The 22,367-nt window shown below is 50.4% G+C and overlaps 1 protein-coding gene across 5 annotated transcripts in view; it reads right to left on the bottom strand.

Annotated features, from left to right (window-relative positions):
• Nucleotides 1-22,367, bottom strand: part of LOC143433023 (serine/threonine-protein phosphatase 2B catalytic subunit 3) — a 122,294-nt gene that overhangs the window by 29,251 nt on the left and 70,676 nt on the right. For all 5 annotated transcript variants that reach the window (XM_076910123.1, XM_076910124.1, XM_076910125.1 and 2 more), the window contains 3 exons: nucleotides 15,188-15,312; nucleotides 7,439-7,550; nucleotides 4,589-4,734 (listed from right to left, as the gene is read on the bottom strand). In XM_076910123.1, the coding sequence (XP_076766238.1) occupies nucleotides 4,589-4,734; nucleotides 7,439-7,550; nucleotides 15,188-15,312 (383 nt within the window). The remainder of the gene's footprint in view (nucleotides 1-4,588; nucleotides 4,735-7,438; nucleotides 7,551-15,187; nucleotides 15,313-22,367) is intronic.

Here is a 22,367-nt window from a genome sequence, read left to right as displayed (position 1 = left end):
AAAAGCTTCGATAGTAGGCCACAGTGCATTGTTCCTGAAAATTGATGGTACATCGCTCGCGTCTCTATTTCCAACGCGTTTCTAATGCAATTAAACTAACTGCCCCTCTTCGTTCCCAACGTCTACGCTCCGCGAAACCATAAAACTTTCATCTTCGTGAAAAAAATTTCATCGTCTACTCTCCGCCACCAAAAAGCGGCAATTTTCTTTCACTTTCCGCCCCTCGATTGAAACGCGCCGCCGTCGAGCAATAAAGACGATCATTTATTTCCTGGACAGGGTGGGTCGAGGCGTGTTTCCATCCTCGTCGCGGGTCCATCGACGATCGTATGCAGAATATGCTCGAAATTCCAGTGGTGTCGGCCGATGTCGGCCAGGGGGATACCCGGCGACTATGCAATATTTATCAGATCGAAACCCCTGCCGCCTGCCCCTGTCGTGGATAACCTCTCCCGTTCTGTTATGTATTATTCCGCGATGCTTCTATGTAAAAGGCGGGGTCTTGCAACCGCGAGCAAGCGATATGAATACCAAATGCTTGGCCGGGGAATACACGGGCCCCCTCGCCTCCCCTCTCGCCATTCGCACGGTGACGACCTTCGAAAACTGGCCTAAAACCCACTGAGAGCTCTCCCCGTCCTCTCGTCGCGCACGTGGATAAAGGGAGGAGCGATTCGCTTCGATATCGTATCACTTCCGGTGGAGCCCCTCCGTTCTTCTCTCTCTTGCTTCGATTACGAGATCTGCCGTTGGAGAACCATTAAGCTTCCTTATGGCGAGCGTTTGGGATTTTGTACATTTTCGAGGTCCGCCCCTCGAGCTTTCGAAATATTTTAATTGAAAGGATTCCGTAGCTCCGCGTTCTTAATTTGTCCGCGAGTGCGAGAAACGGCAGAAGAAATTCTAACGAAGCTAACTCTCCTGAAATTCTCATTTTCCAAGTTATAATGGGATTTCTTTGGAAGATCAAGTTTTATTTCGCAACGTTCCTCTTTTTCTTCCCTTTAACAAGAGGAATCTCCGCCTGGACGAGGGGATTTCCGTTAAACGATCACAATGGAAACGCGAGTGTCCAGAGCCGCTCGTAATAATTGCATTTACAGGGGGTGGGTGGATGCAACGCGCCAGCCCCAGCCGCTGTTGGATCAGAAACGGAGAACATTCCGCGCAACTAAGTCGCAACTATTATTTAACGGCGGAACTTCCGCCGGCTGAAAGGAAATTAGCCCCGGGTCGAGTCTAGCGCGAGACCGGAGGGTTTTTCATTTATGCACGCGATTGTATTATCAGACGAACAAAAGCGTCTGCGGGGGATGAAAAAATTCTTGATCCCCTTGATCCAGCCAGAAGCTACCCTTATCCCCTTTGTTGCATTTCGCGGTACGTCTCCTAGTGTCTGCTAAAATTCAACGCCATATTACGTCTACGAATTCTCGCGATATCAAACGTCTTCCTACTATTTCATCCCCCGATTTAATGTTTCATCGTGAGAATCTACGCGTCATGCAATAGCAAGGCCAGTCTCTTTGATGAGCTCGTTTCACATCGACTCTGATGGTTCTTTGCAAAGTCTGCAAACATAATGCTTTGCTCGATGAACGACGAAAATGATTGACGGTTCAAGATCATCTTCTCGGAAGCGTTTGGATGCTCCGACTGATTAAAAACGACAAAAACACTCGTTTTCTCAGAGCACGTTGCACTTTTAAAACGGGAATCGTAGCTCGAAAAGGAGATCGAGCAACGCAGAGGAGCGATTACGCTCAAAGGACTCCCGTTCTCTACGTGACCGTCGCGAGACTCGTCGGATACACCCCTACGCGGAGCCAGACTGCGACTAAAACAGAATCACGAGATCTCCCACGCGGCGATAATGAATTTCTCCCCGACGAATTCAAGTTCACCGGCTCCTGGCGAACTTTCGTCTCACCGGTTCTCTTCTATGGGCACGGTAAAACACGGAACTTCCACCCGCGGGAGAAGTTTTAACGACGCTTGTAAAACACCCCCGGCGGCGTGCGTCGAATGCGCGGACGGAAACGGGCGCGCCCTTTTTATTTCCTCCTCCGCCGCCCCGTACGTGACCAGCGGAGAACTTCCACGGTCGACTAGCCAAGATTCTCGCTCTTCTTTTTTCTTCTCCACTCACTCTCCTCGCTTCAGCCGGTTCGCTCAGCCATTCTAGACCACCCCTCGCCTTCCACCCGACGTTAACCGGCTCTACGTGCAGGTTATTACGGCGAGTTCCTCGCAAGAGCGTGTTACGCGGCACGCATAGGTGGCACGCCAGGCCGCAGTGCCGATTAAGTTAATAGCGCCGGATAGAAAGCACGCAGCCGCTATTTAAAGCACAAACTGCAGCGTTGCGGCTGATAAAATGCACCAGGTGTTCCTCGAGCCGGCTCGAGGGCCCCCTCGATGCGTCACGAGCCGCGGTCGGTTTCTCAGCCGTTGTCGTTTCGCTGGCTAATCCTCCTCTGCTCCTCTCTTCTTCCTTCCGTCTTATCTGTCGGAGTATCGCGAAGAAATTCTGAATGGGAGACTGGCGAGAACCCCGAGGAAACAGGTGCCTCTTCTCCGCGGACGTATTAAAAGTTTCCGGCTCTCGAGCGGAACGGTAATTGGTTTCGAGATGTGAAGATTTTCGAAATCGGAGCGAACGGCTTGGAAAAATTGCCGGTTTAAACTTGCCTGATGAAAGTTACCTCCGAGAGTTCGACGATGGAACGACTTGGAATTTAATGGCCGCGGGTTTTACAGGGGACTTGCTTAAATTAGAAGCTCCACGACCTATCGGAGGATTAATCAGGCTCGAAGATTCCGAAATACGAACGCTCGCAGTTGTACAATTTTAATCGTTCGCAGTAATTCGTTCCATTCGTGTCACGTGGTACTGGAATTTTCAAGAAATCTTTTACTGCGACAGTGAAACGAGCGATTTGTTCGAGAAACAGCGCCGTTTCTTTTTCAAGAGATCCAACAGGGATGAAACGAAGCATACGGGGGTGGTTTCACGGTCTCTCGCGTCTGAAAGGGTTCGAGGATATCTGCTGGGGCTCTCGATCTCCATATCAAGCGTATTACAGCTGGGCTTGATAAAATCGCTCGGAAATAAAACATTGGATCACGCTGGTCGAATCGCGGAACCGGATCACGGTTCTCCAGCGCGCGAGCGGTTCCCAGCGGCGTTGGTGCACGCGGCTGGAATTCCTTATCCGTGGCTGTAATTCGCGGCGCGAGCTCGCGGGTAAATAAAGAAAAGCCTCGAGGGACTTTGCGTTTCGTCGATCGTTTCGAAGGCTTTGTACGCGAGCCTTGTGCCGGCAACAAAGTGTCCAGTTAATTGCTTTCGCCCTTTGCTACCACCCCGGACTATCCGTTCAAAGACGTTTCTGAACACAACGGGCGGTTTCTTGAAATATCTCGCTTGTTACTCGTTCGAATTGGTAAACTCTAGATTAACCGCGGATTACCAGCATCCTGGCTACAGTCTGCACGCGTAAACAGGAAGACAAAACGTGTCTCCAGTCACCGACGAAGCCAATCTCGTTAGCTCGGCGGTCTTGAACGCGTCGCTGCGAATGGATCGGTGAATGGGATGGCAATTGAATAGCGAGCAAATGGGTGTTCGTGTGCCGCCAAATCCCACCCGTGTCATTAAACGCCGCTAACATTTACCAACCCATCAGTCAATATTAACGAACATCGACGATTTTCCATCCACCGTTGCACACTCTCGAGAATCTTCGCGACAAAAAAGGAAGCAAAAAAATTACGCGCAGCATCGCGTGACGATAAAACGCGTTAGGAAGCACGAACGCTCCGCTGGAATTGTTAATTTGTTGATTCGTTTACGTTACGCATTAATATTCGCTCGCGGCGGATTGGCAAAATATCGCGCTGTCGGCATCAATTAACTTGCCGATTTATACACGATCGGAATCCCTCGCGCGTTATCGATTCACCCGATGAAACGGAACAGATTGGACGACGGGACACGCGTAATTCGCCCTGGACGATCTCGCGAAATGAATTTCCACGTAAACCATATTGCGCGCCGGAAGATAACGATTGTTTTACGGGATAAGCCTCCCCAGTCGTTATCGCGATTCTGACACTCGTCGTTAATTGATCAGCGCGCGAATACGACTACCGCGGTTAGCAGCCATTTTTTTTTTAGATATACACAATCTATCCACTGTTTCACTGTGTGAAAAATAATAAATCGACGAGTAGAAACGAACGAGTGCACGCGTAGAATCGCGTGCGTGCTCGCTGCGTCAAGGTGGACACCGTTTAGGTGAACGATCGATAGAGCAGGTGGCAGCACATCGGTTCCCTGCCGTTTCCGGTGCTCCATCACAGGTCAGGCTCCGTCGAAGCCTGTTTCAGTCTGTACGAGTGGACTTCAACACGATCTAGGTTCGCGTCTATCGAACGAGTGAATCTCTTTCTTCATAGAAATCGATTTAAGGGTCGAATAGATCCAAAAGTGAGATTGGTTCACTCTTGGAGACCACGTTTTTTCGTTCAGATTTTAAAACAAATGAACAGAGGCGAGGATAATGGAATGAAACGGTCTACTCACTTTGCGTATGTCTTCTAGATTATGGATTTCCGGCGAGAGTCCACCGTGCACGCAGAGGAACTGTTGGTTCATGAGGGCCGCCAGCGGCAGACAGTCGAACGCGTCCATGCACGCGTCGTACACCCTCTCCGAGTACTTTATTTTACCTGAAAGCAGAAAACGGCGAGCCCAGTCAGACGCGTCGATTCACGCGTCGTTCAAACGCGATACACACTCGTCTGTCGCGGACGAGCCGCGTTTTACTTTCTTTCCCTTTTTTTTTTTTTTTTTTTTCTCCAGCTCGCTTTTGTTCGCTCGAGCTGGACGGTGTCTTTGTGTCGCGAAGAAACGTGAATAGGCTGCCGGAGGCGGAGGAAAATCGGGGGAAAGTTGGTCTGCGAGGTTGACTGGCTGTCGCTCGAAATGTTATTGCGAATGGAACGACAGAGCAGTCTTTGACGGTATTGTTCTGTCACGTTTCACGCGGTTCGAATCGAACATTTATACGTTCAATTCCTCTCGATTTAAAACAGAGACAGCTCAGCTTACAATTTAGCTATCTTTGTAGAATTAGAAAATGAAATTACATCGGCTTTAATGTTCCTCGATCGTCCGTCAAACAATCGAATCGATCGACTTCCGTTTCGAAACTTCCCGCCCAACTGGCGAACTTGCCAAAGTCATCGAACGACCAACTCGCAGACGTTCGATTGTTAGCTCCAAGTTACCCTCTCCACCCCCGATTCTTCTGCAGCCCTCGACTTTTCTCGTGGCGACGTTCGAACCGCGAACGGAGCGTTATCGGCGTCCGCTGAAAGGTTCGATCCTCGAGCAAACTCGAGGCTCTGCTCGCGAGCATTTCGAGTGACAGCCACGGCCAGCAATCTGTTCGAGTTGACCGTCGTCGACAAATCTTGCCGGATCGACGACCGCTCGTTTTATTGACAGGGGATCCTTCTTGCTCGCGAAGGGTTGGACGTCGGTTAGGGTCGACTCGACGCTCCCTTCGCGGTCTTACAACGCTCTCTCGTCTTGTCCACTCGACGATCCAACCACGATGGTTCTTTCGCGATCATTCGTCGCGTGTTTTCATCGTCGCGAATCAAAAATTTCACTCTAAACTCTTTTCAACCCCTTCGACATCGTCTCGTAGCTACTCTACGTGGACCAGAGTTAGAGACGGATACAGAAAATGGGGGCGAAGCGATTGAAAAGGTATCCGTTCGTAATGGAATTGGTTAATTACCGTCGAGGATGCAGATCGTCGAAAGAAGCGTTAATTAAAGGGGGAACCGAACGGTGGAGGCAAATTACAACGTTCGCGCCTCTGATTTATTTCGATCCGCCGTGGAAGTGTTCCTCGCGGGCATCCCTCTCTGCCGCGTGGCGCAACGGAAACGGGCCGCGGCTTAACTCCGGAATCGTTCCGTTCTTGACTTATTTATTCGGGTCAAAAGCTCGCAAATGAGCTTTCTGGAGTGTCCCGGTGCGCGATGTCTGACTGGCATCAAAAGAAAGTCAAGGGGACGGAGCCTCGATCCCCCTCGTTAATACAACGAGGGAGCCGTGAGCGGGAAAGGAGGACGGAGCCAGGAGGAGAGTGCGCGCACGGTCGTGTATTTCGGGTAGGAGGCGTCGTGGACCGTGTGCAATTAACAGAGCCAAGGGAGGAACAGAGCTATCTCGATCGACGGTAACACTGTCCAATTAACGACCTCCCCAAAATTCGCACCGATGAATTACGCTCCCCGTTTCCTCTTTTGTACGCGTTCGTTTCCGGATAACGCCAAGTCGCGCGTTTCGATCATGGATCTCAGCTGGTGCCAGGATAAAGAGGAAAAGTATCGACGCGATTGAAATCGCGGGGGAAACGCGATGGCGGGTTAACGCGGGGCTCGTAAATACACGCGGCTTGACCCAGTATCGGACAATTTTCCAGGATCGATACGGTTTTCCGCGAGCCGCCTCCGCTGCGCCACGCAGACGAAGAGAGAGAGAGAGGGTCTCGAGATATCGTTGATTGCACGCGGGACCCTCTGGGATCCACGGAATTGGATGGGGCGAGCGCGAGAACGCGGTTCGCTCGATGGATCCTGGTACCGCGACAGTTCCGTTGGATCGTGATTGCGAACTGGTAGCGATAGTTTGCTGGAATTCAATTTCGACCGTTTCCACGCTCGCATCGATTCGACGTTCAGAGTCTGGCGATCTGTATGCACGCGTGCGGAGTCGAACATTTTTAATTGTAGACGCGGCGAAAACTAGCGGCTGCTGCGAACGTTAGGCAAACACAAAGAATATTCCCAGGGCACTCGATCGAAAGTGGAATAAAACGGGGAATAAAGCACGTGAAGTCGTCGGACAGCAATGGGCTGGGTATATTATTTAAACATCGAAAATAATGGAACCGCGCGTGCAGCGGAAATATCGGAGAGCATTTGGATCCTCCTCTCTACCGATAAAAATCGCTTTAGTTCGGCATTATAATAAACGACGTCGAGAGTTTCCAACAAAAGGAGACCGCGTGGAAGCCAGGGATCGAATAGTTATAGGAAATTCTTTGTGATACGCGAGCTGTTTTTCGTACCGATAACTATCCGTGTATGGGGTACGCGAGCTGGTGGATATTTCGACGCGTGGGTGCGCAAGGGCGCGTGGTCGAGGAGGGCCCTCGTCCCATCGGAAATCGATCGCGGTTCGTTGTTCGCTTGCGAAAGTTGGGGAAAATCGATGTTTCGCTCGTTTGCCTCCATAAAAAAAAAAAAAAGAAAAAAAAAGTACGAGAGAAACGAAAGAATCTCGACACACAGACGCGCTGAAATTTTTGTATCAGACTTCTCAGAGTACCTCTGACGAGCGAGATTTACTTACATTCTTGCTTAAACGTGAAGTATTCCGTGAGATGACGGCACTCGTGGTTGCCTCTGAGGAGAAACAGTGTGTTTGGATGGCACAGCTTAAGCGCCCACAGGTACAATACGCACTGCAACAGAGAAAAAGAAACAGTCATCATTCCGCTCCACGTTCCATTCGCTGGACAGCCACGTGGTAATTAAAACGCTCGATCCCTTAATGCCACAGCCCGCGGAGATTTAAATCGTGCACACACGCGACGCGTCGCTCTAATTTAAGCGCGGCTACTCCGCTTTCCGATCCGACCTAATATTTGTCGGCCTCGCAAACGACAACGCGAAAACAACGCGCCAGCGCGTATTTAAACGTAAACACTCAGCGTGGCAAAATAACGCGACACGATTTCGATCATCGGCTGGTAGATCGCGAACGGGGGTGGTTTCCGGGGGTGGTAATTCGGTGTTTTAGGAGAATTTTCGAGTTGGAAATTTAATCTGGTCGCGTTCGAGTGGCTCGTGGGTGGGTAACGCAAGAATGGAGGACGACGAGGACCGCGGCCCGCTTTATTTTCCCGGGAAATTTGCTTTTTATAGAGAGCCACGACCGTCGCGGCGGCGGTCGCGCGGTTCCAGCGTGGAAACGCGAGAGAGCTGGTTTCCGTGGCAGCGTTATTTATCCGGCCGCCTTTCTGCCTCTCGTCTCTATTTCCTCCCGGTCTCCACCGGCCCTCTGTAATTTATAACGCGCCATGAATTAAATTCGCTGCGTCGGAACGGCCTCGTCTCCTCGCGAGCTATTATAAATGCCCCATGGCTCTCTCGATTGCGTCACCTGCGCGGATTCGTGGAACCGTTTTGGCGCGCGATTTTCACGCGTTTCGAAAACGCGCGACACGTTTTCGCAGCGTCGCGTCGTCCTCGATCACTCGAGGATTCGCGAGCCCTCGAGGGACGCGGTCGATCGAGGCGGTCGATCGGTTCGCGAGGCGTCTCGAACAACTCGCTAGAGACGCGTCGCGGTTCGTGTTAATTATTTGACCGCGATGGCCGCCGCGCGACAGGAGACGACGAAATTAGCGGAACTGGCATGGATCGCGGAACAAAAGCGCCTACGCGAGGCCGTCGTTTACATTTCAACGCAATTGGCCGGCGTATAATTAATCTTGCCGCTGCTCGAAACGCGCGGTTAACGCGACCGCTCGTAACGAGCAAAGGTGAGGATTCTGGCAGAGACCGAGCGGATTCCTCTCTTCGATCTTCTCGAGTTTCCTTGGTTAAAACCATGCGGTATCAGAATAAAGCTGCGGGAAACCGCTCGCCCAGAGACACACGTACAAAATCGATCGACTCGACTAAAAAAAAACGTAGCTCGATCCATTCGACGAAAAACAGAGACTGTCTCGCACAATTTTTTAGCCAGAATTAGCTACGGATCGCGCTCAGTTCGCATCGACTAATAAATCATCCTCGACGAATAAAACGCATCGTCGTAGTGCACGCGTTCCTCGGTAAACAATCGTCGAGAGTTGGCCGCGGTCGCTGCGAAATCGATATCGAGCGAGGGCTGCAGCGCGAAAGGGAGGAGAGGCAGGAGGCCATCTTTTATTGATCGCGTGTATACATTAACCGTTTGTTTCGAATGCGGGTATCCACAGGTATTAATGCACGCTGTGCTCGCGACCCGCGAACAATCGCGCGCGAACAGCCACGAAAACGCAGCAACCCCGCCTCCACTATTGTCGTTCGCCATTCTGCTCCCTGGTAACGAGATTACGAGTGCATTTCCGTTTTATTAGCCGAGACGGCGGACGAGGAGGCCGAACGGAGGCTGGCAAGCCGCGTCGCGCACGGAAACGGTGGATTATGATAATTCGGGGGTTTTTACGAGGGCTGACGTTATCGTCGATCCACGGGGCAGATACAGCCGGTTCGAACGACGCGAAGTTAATGCCCGTGGAAAGTTGTAATCCGCGTGGACGACGGTCCTGTTGCTTTTATCGTCGCTTTTATCGCGTCCACGGAAAATACGGAGCACTCGCGTAATTTATTCGGCTATCGAAACGTCGCTTCGACGAATATACATTATTGTATCCTCGTGTCTTCGTCGTGGTCGTTGTTTTTATCAATTTATTTTCTTCCAGCGATCACTTGCTTCGCGACGATAACGTTCTATTCAGCGCGATCAACCTTTTGTCCGCGGGGGTGTAGGCGCGCAGTCGGATCGCGGGGTGCGTGCGATTAACAGCGACAACGAGGACGATCCGTCGAATCGTTTAGCGCAGCTGTGCTCTCTTTGTTCGTCCAGGAAACGGGCAGAGTAGCGGTTAATTACTCGTCGCGCGATTGTCCCGTTATTCGGGGGGCTGATTAATAGAAATTCGGAAAATGATCGATGCGCGCGTCCGCCTTTGTCCGCGGGCCACGATTATGCGCGCTCGTTATCCGTATCTCCATTACGCGTTATCGTATCCACACCCCTCTGGCTCCTCGCTACGACCATTTTCCTTTTGTTAGCAGACGCGACGCTCTATTTCACGTACACGCACCCGCGGTAATCCGCGTCGTTTCTAAAACGGAATTTCGCCGATTTAATACCCGCGCGCGGCTATTCGATCGCTTTCGATCGATCCCTGTCGAACCCCTTCGTCTCACCGAAAATGCTCGTTTCGAAAAATATTCAGCGAGCGTCTCTCGATGTCCTCTTCTTCCCTCGTCGATGAAACGATTCGCGCGGGTAATTTAGTCCGATCGAAATGGCGCGTTCTGTTTGCCACTGGAAATAGAACTCGTCGAGTATCGGGCATTTTCGTCGGTAACCGGATAAAGGAGAAACTGGCGCGTTTAAAAACGTTGAGTGGCACACGAAGGAATTCCTCGAAGCTGGCAGACGGAATGGAAATAAGAACGATTCCAACGTGGCTGCGACATCGACTGTATTACTTCGAAACGACTCGCGCCAGCGTACACACTTAAGAGGCGCGCGCGGAATTGAGAAATCCTGAGCGAGTACGTGGCTCGAGAATTTCATCGCAATTTCACCCTACGGGACGTCTCTCCCTTTTCTCCATCTATTTTTTTTTTTTTTTTCTGTTCCTCGTATCTCGTCGAGGAAATTTAGTCGAGTGGATCTAGGAACGAAGAGCAGGGGAGTCGCGAGATTCTCGTAGAATCTTCTTTAGATACTTATCCATTCGCCAAGAGTTGAAATTTCCTAGATCTTCTGTACTATTATCCTAAGTATCTCTTAAAATCTCGCCTGCTACCAGTGAACCATAAAATTCTTCTATCAAGTATTCGAAGAGGCCTGCTGATCGCGTGGAGAGTGGAGAACGCGCGCGCTCGTACGTTAATTTCCACCCCCTCGCGCGAGCGTCGCGTCTCGTTAGAACTGTTCGACGCGTTCAAAGGATCCTCGAACAGCAACGGGCAGACGCGTTGATCGCATTGTAGTCGGTGAGATTTTCAGACGGAACCGAGCGGTTAAGTTCAATAAAGAGCACCGTCGAAAGCGTCGCGATCTATAAGCGTGCGCGTACGCGGTATTCTTGTTTCGCTTTAGAAGAGGGTGGCGGCGGCAGCCAGAGCTCGCTCGAGACAATTCTTGGGCGTACGTGGCACAACACCGTTTAGCGGCCCGCCTGATTTATCGGCTTGGCAAACGGTCGTGTAACGTGCCACTCATCCAGACAACGTCGCCCATAATCATCGTGGGTGGCGTTAGTCATCGTGCCAGATTTCCCCGTCTTTGACCACGTTACTCCGCGTTTGTACGGATTAGCAGAGGCGTCTTGTAACTCTGCGCCCTACACTCGGAATAATCCCACTGGTTTCGAACGGCCAGCGTATAGAACGACACGTCCCAAAGCTTCAGCGGCGCGTGTATCGAAGCAGAAGACCGTAAAAATTCATCAGACGCGAATACCCACGAGAGCGATACAAATTGTTTAAAAGTGCGATCGAAAATTCAGCGTATAATCCTTCCATTAAGGAATCAATAAATTAATCCCGTCCGTACGCGGCTAGGTATAGCCTGAACGCTACAAACGAAGCCCCGGGAACTCCATTAAATCCCATCAAACTTTCGAAAAGGGAACAAACACAGTAGACGGTAATTACGGTGCAATTGAATCATGAAAGCGCCTCGAAAGTGCCTTTGCATCCCCCTGTCGGCCGCTGAAATTCCATCGTTTTTACCAGGCTCGCGTACCCGGGACTTTCTTTCGAAAGAAAACAAAAATACCTCGAGCAGCCCGCCCTCCTTCCACGGGGTTGACTAACGAGCCACTTAATTTCACTTTGTTAATTCGTTCGACTGTCTACTTTGCCCACGAGTCGCCCGCTTTCGCGTCCCACCCTTTGCGAGACCAGTGGAGCGTCGCTCGCTTCTCGCTCCCCTGTCTAACTATAATTACACGCTCAGGCTTTACCGCCGCGAAATCGTTTACCTGGCCATTGTGTCGCGGAGAACGACGCGCCACGAAATTCTCCCACGAACGCCTCTCGTTTCGTCTCGCGAACCGATCCAGCCTGCTCTTTCGCCGCCCTCGATCCTCCTCCTCGACCGTTCGCGAACGTCGACGCGTGCTAATTAAAGGCTGAACGGTGGTTTCACAGCTTCAATCCCGCGAATCGTCGAGACCCGTTCGCTTTTCTGCGGATTCGTCTGGCTCGTCTGGTTCTACTTGTCTTCTTGGTCGCGAAACGAGGTTCAACACGCGCGAGACGAATTCAGCATTGTGCACGATACGCGTACGTGACGATCGCGCGACCTCACGGTGATGATTCGTCAGAGCGCAATGTGTTCTCAGGGATGTCAGCGACGAGGGTGTCGCAGTTTCGTCGAGGGGCTTCTGTTTGACGCTGGCAATTAGCATTCTGCTCGCGATCGATCGTGTTTCGCGAGTTGTACATCAGGTTCCGTTTTCGTTCGTTTGCACCCTTGTTTGGGGGATGACGAGGCGAGTGAGTACGATGAGGAAGTTAGACGAAGTGGTCTCGAGTCGTTTGCATCGATACAAATATATAAAGTGAAGAAGCAAGAAAAAAGGAAGGGTACAGACACTTGAAAAGTATCGCGAGCGAATGGTCGCCACGCGAGTAGCAACCCTTGACGAAAAAACTTACTCGCCATCGATCGTGATTAATGGCGACCAGGCGAGAGAGATATGGGAGCCTCTTTCGTGAGCATCGTCGGGGAAACGTATCGAGAGACCAATTCCCATAAACCACCACGGCCATTTACCATCCCCCGATCTGGTTCCTGCGAACGATCACGGACAAAGGTCCCTCCGTCGTTGTAAGAGGAAAATAGAATCGCCTCTCCGTCTTTCTAGCCCCCGCCATTCCCCCATAATCGCATCATCGTTTCCACGAGATAATTCCGTGGTTGAATATCGGTAAAAACGAGCCGGAAACAACGTATCTCGTCTGGAGGGGTTTTGGGTTAGGTCCCTGGCCGGAAATAAGGCCAGAGGAGGACGCACGCGGAAGAACCCAATGAACGATATCGACGATCGAGCCGAGAGGGTCAAAGGATTGATCCACGCGCGGAATTATACCCCTCAATTTATATCCCAGCGTTCTTTTTTCGCACGCGTGTCATAACCATCTCGATTCGTTCCCCTTGTCCCTACTTTCCTCCCCTCGCGCCGCCCCAGGCTTGAACCACGCTCTTTTTCCCCCGATTACACGGCTTCGATCTTCTGTTTCTTGCTTCCCCTGGGATTTCTTTTATCCACGTCTGCGACAATTTCCCGTTCTCGTCTTTATTCGCGCCAAGCGGTTCTTGGCGCGTTCCACGCTATTTTATCCGTCACTTTATCTTCTAACATAATTTCTGTAAGCTACGAGGAATAGAAGACTTTTCATGCTCATTATTTTCGATCAACGTTCCGCCCGTCTTTTTCCCTTTTACACGGGATCTCTTTTGTCTCTGTTTATCCCATCCCCGAATCCCTCAGCCGTGTTCCATTTCCCCCTTTTTCAATACCATCCCACTTTCCCATCCGCTCTGCCCCGCGCCTTTTCTCTCCTTTTTTCAACCGAATAATCAATCCCTCCTCCATTTCTCTCTTCTCGCGCGTAGTCCCGCGCCGCGATCCGCCCTCTTTATTTTCTCTCCTCCTCGCCGGCTCGCTTTTCTACGCCGTATCCCGCGCTCTTAACCCATTTACACCGTCCACGCTCTCCTCTCCCCGCGCCCCCCTCGTTTCACCGTTATTAAATATTCCGTTCTCGCGCCCTTTCTCCTCTCCCTTTTACGATCCTCGGCTCTCGAGACTCTCGTCAACCCTTTCCTTTTTCCACGCCCCGCGCGACCTTCGCTTCCGCCGCGGCTTCGCCAGAGTGCGAAATGAGAATTCTGACGCGCGTGCCTTCCCGATGGACCACCACCACCACCACCCTCTCTGGTTTTCCCTCTGTTCGCCGCGGTCCGCTCGCTCCACGGAGGATCTCCAGCGGAGCGTATTGCGGATGGCGAGAGAGTATCGATCTCGACGGAGGCGCGGCGCGTCCTTCTTCGCGAAGACTCGCGTCGTTGCGGTCAGACGCTCTTAGAACGGACGGTAAACCACCCCCCGCGATTCTTCAATCCATTCGACTAAGGCTGACGTTCCTTTCATCCGACACGATCGACGGGACACCCTTTCGCGGTAGGCGATGTCGAGCAACCCTCTGGCGTCGCTTGTTTTTTTCTTTGCTCAACGGTTGCGCGCAGAGGTCTCTTTTAGTTCGCCACGGCTTCACGTGGAAGGGTAACGTTGAAACTGTCGCGTTGGTGTGCGTTAGATATTGAAATTTAATCTCGATCGAGGAATGGTTAATTAAGTATATGGTAATCTGCAGGAAGGAATCGTTTCTGTTCATGTTTCGATGCAATTAAAATATTTTTCGTTGATAGACTCAGGTATTTTTCTTTCGTTTTGCTCATGGAGAATAAAGTTTCCACTTCGCCTCGCTAACGAGTAGCTAATTAAATCAAGCTCACGCGAACAAGCTTGGCGTGTAAAACGTGCGAATTGCTTCTAACGGATCACTAATACGATTCTAAATAATTTTAGTTCACGAGCAACCGATTCGTCGCCAACGAAATTATCTCACAGCCAGCGTGTCCGAGCGAAAAGATAATAATCGTTTCCTCGGTTAAAAATCATCCCTCCCAAAGGCACGCTATCGATCAGAATTTGTTTCCTTTCGTTTCACTTAAAACCACACCGGAGAGCCTGGCAATTTTATAGAACGCCTCGATCAGGGTGCCTGTGGGTGCAGTAAATCGCGCGTAACTTTCGAACGGGGTGAATTACGATTCTCGTCGCTCAGTCGCGTTTCCAGAACAAACGTGGAGCATATTAATTGGTTAATAATCGAGGGAACGAACAAGGAAGGGAGAAGCGAATGTACGCTGGCGAAACCCTCGGGACATTGGAACTTGTTCGACGTAATAGATAATCTTGAACCAGCCGATGTTACGATGGATCGAATATGAAGCTTCTCGGTGAAGCTGCATTTTAGTTGTTCATTATTTACTTAACATCGTATCGAGTAAATAATTAACGATAATATCGTACGTTGTACCGCGTAAAGAATGTCCGTCGATGAGGTAAAGATTTTTCAAGGAGATATCGCGCACCGTTTCCTTCTGATCCCTCCTGTGACCCGTTTCAGAACGTAACTACGGTAGTTGGAAAGTTGGAACTCGATTTACGAAAGCGGTGCCCGTCGCGAAGTTACAGAGAGCGTGGGCTCCGAAAGGTATTATCGAACTTACCTCGATACTAAAATAACCCCTGTCCACATAATCGCCGAGGAAGAGATACTTTGTCGTGGAGGGCGGACCGCCCACTTCGAATAGCTTCATCAGGTCGTAGAACTGCCCGTGAATGTCGCCGCATACTGAAACAGAAAGAAAAATACCGCAATCGCGCCATTTTCCTCCACGGTTCTCCACCTAATTTTAAATTAACTCTAAGCGCTCCCTTTTTCGCAACGATAAAAAATACGAAAAGAAGAGGAGAAAATTAATTGCCAAGTACCACGGCCACGAGTGGCCATTCAAAGACCTCTCCGCCTTTCTCCCTTTTACTTATTCAGTTAATTTCAACCAAAAACCACCCTTAAAAATCTCGTTAAATATCTAGTTGTTCCCCAGTCTCTCTCGCGATTCCGTTAATAATTCACTATCCTCGTTCTCCAGTTTCCAAAATTCATCGCCTTCGTTAGCGTCCCTAAACATCCCCCGTTTCAGCCATTCCTCAATTAACCGAACCACTTTTTCACCGGGCCTGGCTAACAAGCGCCCTTAAAAAGTGCCCCATCCGTTACCCCGGCCAGGGTACCATTAATTTCGAGCAGCTACTCGCAAATTAGAATAATCGCCGCAGCAACGCTCGCCGCGGAACGATGGTTAATGCAGCTGGCTCGCGGAAAAACGGGGTTCAAGGTCGAACCGGGGGAAATTACCAGGCGCGATTAATCGAGCGCGATTAACGCGCGACTTCTGTCGAGTCGACTGCAATGGGAGGCTGGGCGAAACTTGCGAGCGAGCGTTCCCTCGGCGAAATTATCGGGCGCAGGGTGGTCAGGGATGGAAGGGTAGTTTTCGAGCGCCGCGGTCGTACTTGAGAAACTCCATAGACGGGGCTAACTCGGCCCAGTTACTTTCTTTGACGTTTACATCGCGGCTGAAGGTAACGGCTCACTCTGTCGCGGATTTACGATCGAACTAGCAGACACGAGTCGAAAATGGAATCCTCGAGCCAAGCTTTTGGTCCCTCAAGGGATGAAGATGGACGTGACGAGTCGAGAAATTTTTTACGTATCCAGATCGCAATTTCGTTCGAAAGTTTTTACACTATCGTGTATTGAAATAAAATGTTTTACTACTTGTTATAATAAGGTTAAATGGAAGCATGGTTACGCGAATCGCCAGTCCTGTTTCGAAGCAATTTACGCGAACGCGTGGCCATCGAATCCCGAGGTACACGGGTGGATTTGCTAGCTGATTTAAGCATCGCCATCCACGTCGTTCTCCATTCCGCTTCGGTTGCGTAATTCAGCAACAAGTGGCAACTTTCCGCTCGCTTATGTTCGATCGCCATCGAGGAGGCTGGGGCTCGTTGTCTGACCACGCGCCCGCCTACGCTACTTGCAGCTACGAATACGTGGAAAACTACTGCAACCACTTCCGCTCCTGCGATTTTCCGCGAAAATTATTTCGAGCTCGATCGACGAATGGCGAATGGTTTACGTTCTCGAATGTATCAGTTGATCGTCCAAGGAATGAATCATTTTCACACGATCGACTCGCGAAGAACGCGTGGTCCACGTGCGACTTCCGGGCAATCCGTTACGGGAACTCAGTCTTTCGAGACGTCGCTGATAGTTGAAACTTGTCGATGTGTTCTCACGACGTTATCGACGACACTGATACCTCGCACCTCGTTGTTTTTCCGCATTCATGGACTTCTTACCATGAAAACTTCCTTGAACGACTGTTTGAGAACTTCCTCCGTTCGAGTTCCTCGCGATCCTTCGCGACAGCCAAAGAAGCTGATTCGATCCTCTTTCTCGTTGAAGACTTGGTACCTTTCGTGGTCGAAGGAAACCAGACACTTGAAATCTTGGCGTGAAAGGGGTAGTTCGAAGGGATAGACTGTGTATTCACACACGAGAGGGGAAGAAAGAGAGGTTCGTTAATCCAGTTCGCTCGCGACCTAGTTTCAATTAGACGCGTGCGGGGCGTCGCGTGTGGAGAACGAGCGCTACACGGTGTCTCGTTATGCGTCCGTCACGTAACCACGCGTGCACGCACGCGATGGAAACTCCTCGACGAAAACCTCCCCCGTTTGCTATCGATTTCCACGAGTCCACGTTTCATCCGTTACTGGCCTTACTTTTTATTCTACATTAATTCGTATTTCTTTTTATTCATGTCTGAGTATACTTTTGCCTCTACTACTCCTTAATCTGCATACTTATCGTTAGATCACCCCTTCTCGAAGGTACTAGTAGAAAATATATTAGCTTCTCTTTTTTTTTAAACGACACGAATCAATCCCAAGCAGAATGTTTGCCTCACAGTTTTTGGGGTGCACGGCGAACCGGAAATCAGTTTCGTGGAGAACTCAACGGGCTCGATCGAGGGTGTTCTAAGACCAAGACTTCGCAGAGGTGGAAGTTTTATTGGAGGGAGCTTGGAACAAAGAGACGGTGGAAAGATAAACGGAGGCAGAAGTGAACGCCTCGAGCGACACGAAGCACACGAGACGACCAAATGTTTCTCCTCAAAGAACAAAAAAAAAAACAAAAAAAACGAAGCTTTCTTCTCGACGAATTGCTGACTCCTCGCGATTCTTTCTCCCTTTTCCACTTTCAAGCATCAAAATGCAACCAGAGAGTCGAACCAAAAGAAAAGCAGACGTGCGCGATTCGATGATAACTTCGAAAAACTCAGCATCGAGATATCGCTTTCCATCGTCAGACTCCTCCGCGGGTAGCGGTTACTTCCGGAAGGCGATCGAACCGGAAGAGGCGAGGAGAAGAAGAGGAAGAGGGCGTGGTGCATACGTGAGGGAAATACGAGAGGGACTCCTCTCCAGCGACGGTCGTTGTGCTTAGAAGTTGCTTAAGCTAATTGTGTGGAGCCGCCCCGGGAATTTCTGTTCGCCAGGGCTAATGGCGGAGTCGTAGTGGCTCTTCGCGGCGCTGTCCCACTCGAGCTGATTGAGTGCGCCCGTGGACCGATGCTACGAGACGATAATTTGCATCTGGATTATGTCGCCGTCCAATAACGACAAACGAGGCCGCTCGATCGGCCCGTTACGCTGCGAACATTTCTATCGACTCTTCTTCTAGAAGGCCTTCGCCACAGAACGCACGATCATCGTCCAACGTCTTGCAAAAGATACACGCTTCGTTCGATCTCTCAGATTCCGAGCGTATCGCGAGATGGCTAACCGCGACACCGTGACCTGGATATTTTAACGCGTTGCGTCGCGTTGTTACGCTGTTACGTGTACGGAATCAGCTCGAGTAAGACGCGTTCCAATATCCAACGAGCAGAGAAACAGAACAGAGTGAATTGATTCTTCTAATTTATTGGAAATCTTGCGAGCGATTAAGTGTAATAATCAGGGTGAATGATAGAAGGGTAGTGGCGAGGATCGAAGAACGAGCTCCCTCGACGAGGGCGTAGGTCGATCAGAATTCTGATACGAAACCGGTGGAACGGAAATTCGGTGGGGAATTCGGGTGAACGAAATTTCTTTGCCGCGGGTAAATTAATTAGGGCCAGGGTCTTTGCTGACTTCTTGGTTCGTACCAGCTAGACAAGGTTCGACTCGAATGCCCCGGTGAAACGGATTGGACGTTGTAATTCGTAGAATTCCTGCGTTTCCTGCGGGGAATCCCGATCGACGGTCACGCGATTACTCGCGAAACGCGCGTTTACGAACGAAGATCTCGGGATAAACGGGAGAGACGAGCGTTTAAAATGGTCGCGATGCTGATTTGCCGTGAATCGTTTAAAAAAAGAGGGAGAAGAAAAAGAGGGCTCTGCCTGGTTTTTCTGGGTTGAATCCGTTGCAGTTTAAAGGTCGGCCGCGCACAGTCGACCGTTTAAAGCCGACCATTCGTATTAATTATTCCCACGTCCGGCTGATTAACGAGCTCGCTCGTGCAATTTCTAGTCACGCTCGAGACCGACCTAATGATAATAAAAGGCAAAGAGAGGGAAAAACGAGGTGAAAGCGATGATTCGCTCGCCAGCCAGACGTTATCGATTCCTCCTCTGACTTTCTCTCTGTTTTTTAGCGATTTCGACGCACGATAAACCGGTTGTGAATTCGTCGGTTTTCCTGCTCTCCTCTCCTCCGATGAAATTGAAATAAAATCGCGCACGGTTAAACGAGTTCGATTCCAGAGATAAAACCGAGGGAAACGCTAGACGGGCGGTGGATGGTTGAGAATCGTGGCAATTAATGGGTCAAGACGAGCAATGGCGGGATAAGTAGCTGGTGGAGCGCGGGAGAAGACAAGTGTGTTGATGGAGCGGTGAGTAAGGCGTTGAATTACCGACTGGTTCGTTAAGGATCGAATCTCTCTGAGTCTCTCCTCGGTTCTCCTTGCGCGTAAAACTCCAAGGTAGCGTTGCACACTGGGTGATCTCAGAATTTGTTACTCAGCAGGATGGAAGTATCTTCTAATTCACCTACAATTTCCATTCGATTCCATCCCCCATAGAAAACAGACTGAACGACCACTTAACGTACTCGAGGCCGTAGCTTTTCAGAAAACGAGAGAGAAAGAGAGCGAATCTTTCACGCTTTCCAGCCTCTGCACAAACACACATACACACAGGTATATAGTACATAATATGGCGTCGCATTTTCCTTCCAGGGACATTACTTACCATCGCCATTGAACGAGAAACGTAGAACGCGATGGCGCGGCGAGGGGGAAAACGGGTTTATATACGTAGCGGCGCAAACATACCGGGCCGGATCGATTTATGCGGCTAAGTGAGTGCATTTTTATGCACCGTTTTTCACAGTCGAGACGAGCAGCCAGGCCACTTCGTTTAACGAACGACCTATATAACCGTCCCGCCTTCACCCTTTGAAACCGCCGCTACCTAAGCTTTGTCCGGTTTATCCCGCGTGTGAAATTACTAATCCCACGGACCCGCACGCCCTTAATCGACCGACGAGCCGCCACAACGAAAAATTCAATTTCCTCGAGCAACGTCCCTCGAGCTACCACCACAGCAAGGACTTTACGCGGCAGGCGGTCGAGCATTTCCGGAGAACAGTCATCGCTACGGTTTACGACCGGTTGCGAACGTATCCTGGCGATGTTCGAGGAACGTCTACGAACCAGAGACGAATGATAATCGAAGAACCGCCATGATCGGATGCTGCAAGAGAATCCTTTGATAACGCGTTACGCTCCTTCTCTTCTTCTTTGTACTTATGGATGTTTAAGGATGCGAGACGCTGCAGTTTCTTGGACTTACGGAAACCTTCATTGTCGTTGGACATTGGAGAATAATGCTGTATCCCGTAGAATTCCCTTCTCGGTAAAGGAACACTGGGGAAATGGAATGAATAACGCTGCGTTTCCCTTGGAATCCTTGCTTCCCTGCACATTTTAATCCTTCGAAAGGATGCTCTTGATACCCCGGAATTTCCTCCGACCTCCTTCTTCCTCGCGGATCGTTGTTAATATTGAATGGCGTGTTTCGTTTCAATTTCTGAAATTTCAGGTAGACCCAGGAAAAGGGTAAGGGCGCTTTCTTTGCCTCGAATTTCTCTGCCCAGTTTCCACCGGCGTCGTTAGTATTAAATAGCGACGGTGGGAAGGGTAACGATTCCAGCTTTTGTCGATCTTCCTGGCTACTGAAAAATGGATGAGCGGAAAGGAGCACCGCTTCGTCCTAGCGATTCACCTTTTCTTCCGTGGATCTCCTTGGTCATTGAAAATTGAAGCGGGAAGAGAGGGTGGAGGGGGTGGTAGCGAGCAAGTTTTTTCCTTGTCGAAGGTACAGCTGTTCTTGGCACGTTCTTAGCAGGCAACCAAGTCGACTTAGACGGAGAGACAGGTGTAGGGCTTCGACGGACTAATTAATTCGACGTCCTGATTTCTTCAGAATCATCCCTCTGTCACGCGCCGCTGGCACGCTCGGTTGGTTTCCCTCGGAGACACCCGATTGCTTTGATTAATTACACCGGATTCGTTTAATTGAATCGTTCGACGGACCAGTTGACTTAACTGGTAGACACGAAGTTCGCGCGATGTTTCTGCGTCGTTTCGATTTTCCGTGTTTCTCTGGGAAATTTAAAAAAAATATGACTCTGATGTTTGCGATTAAGTGGGACGGTAAATTTGCCAAGCTGACAAGTAGCCTGATCGCGGCGGACGATGGAATCGTTGTTCGATCCCCGTGTCCCGTTCGCGTCGAATGGCCAAAGCCAATTAGCAGCGGCGCAGAGGCGTGATATTAATTATCGGGCGAGATCGGTTTAAAAAAAGTATTGGCCGCCCCACATGGAATTCCGTGTGGGTGAAATCGGCTGTTTAGAGAGCGGGCAAACTAAGCGTAATAACAGGGGATTTGCACGGGATGTTTGTCCGTGGCTGGAGAACCGAGTCAATTAATAAATTCCAGCGGCGCTCGCGGAAATTCATAAAATCGTTCCCCTGAGAAATAATACGCTGCGTGTTCCTTCCGCGAAATTAAATCCTGTTTCGAGCAATCGCAGATTTCCCCTCTGCCCCGCTCTTTTCTTTCCTCTTCAGGAAATAGTTGGTGCTTTTCATTCCGAGTCTGGCATCCGCCGTTTCACTTTGGAAGCGCGCGTTTTATTTGCCAACCGGCTATAGCTAGCCTGGCGAGCCTGCAGTTTATTTTAGAGGAAGAATCTACCCGCGGTTTTCGCATGGCGCGGTGGTTCTTTATAATCATCCGAGTAATTACGCCTCTGAGCGCGGTGCGCGCACACGCCGCGATTCCATTACGAATTCTTTAGAAAAACCGAGCGTACGAAATCGCGAACGACGAGACGCGAGGGAGCTTCCGCGTCGACTCTGCGGACGCTCGATCGAAGTTCGATCGAGGGAGTCGAGGTTCGATTATGACGGCTTGCGGCGGCGTCGATTAAAGGCTTACGTGCCCCGATTCGATCCGCGTCCCTTCGTTTCCCGAGCGCACGTTAATTCGCACTTACTTAGTGGCGGTACACCCGACCGACTGCCACTTCCGCTTAACCGGCTTTGTCGGCCGCAAATCGTCCTTCCGAGCCCGAACTCGCAGGAACGTGCCCAACGATCTATCCGCCCTCCACTCTCTCCCACCCCTTCTCCCTTCTTCTCAACCCCTGCGTCTGTTATTCCTGGAATTTCCTTTGAACCGGAATTAAATCCTGCATTTCTTTCCTCCTCGAGATATCGAG

Source organism: Xylocopa sonorina, chromosome 2 (genome assembly GCF_050948175.1).
Source record: "Xylocopa sonorina isolate GNS202 chromosome 2, iyXylSono1_principal, whole genome shotgun sequence".
Lineage (NCBI taxonomy): Eukaryota > Metazoa > Arthropoda > Insecta > Hymenoptera > Apidae > Xylocopa > Xylocopa sonorina.
The sequence above is the reverse complement of the archived record's forward strand: the minus strand, read 5'-3'. Positions and strand labels throughout refer to the sequence as shown.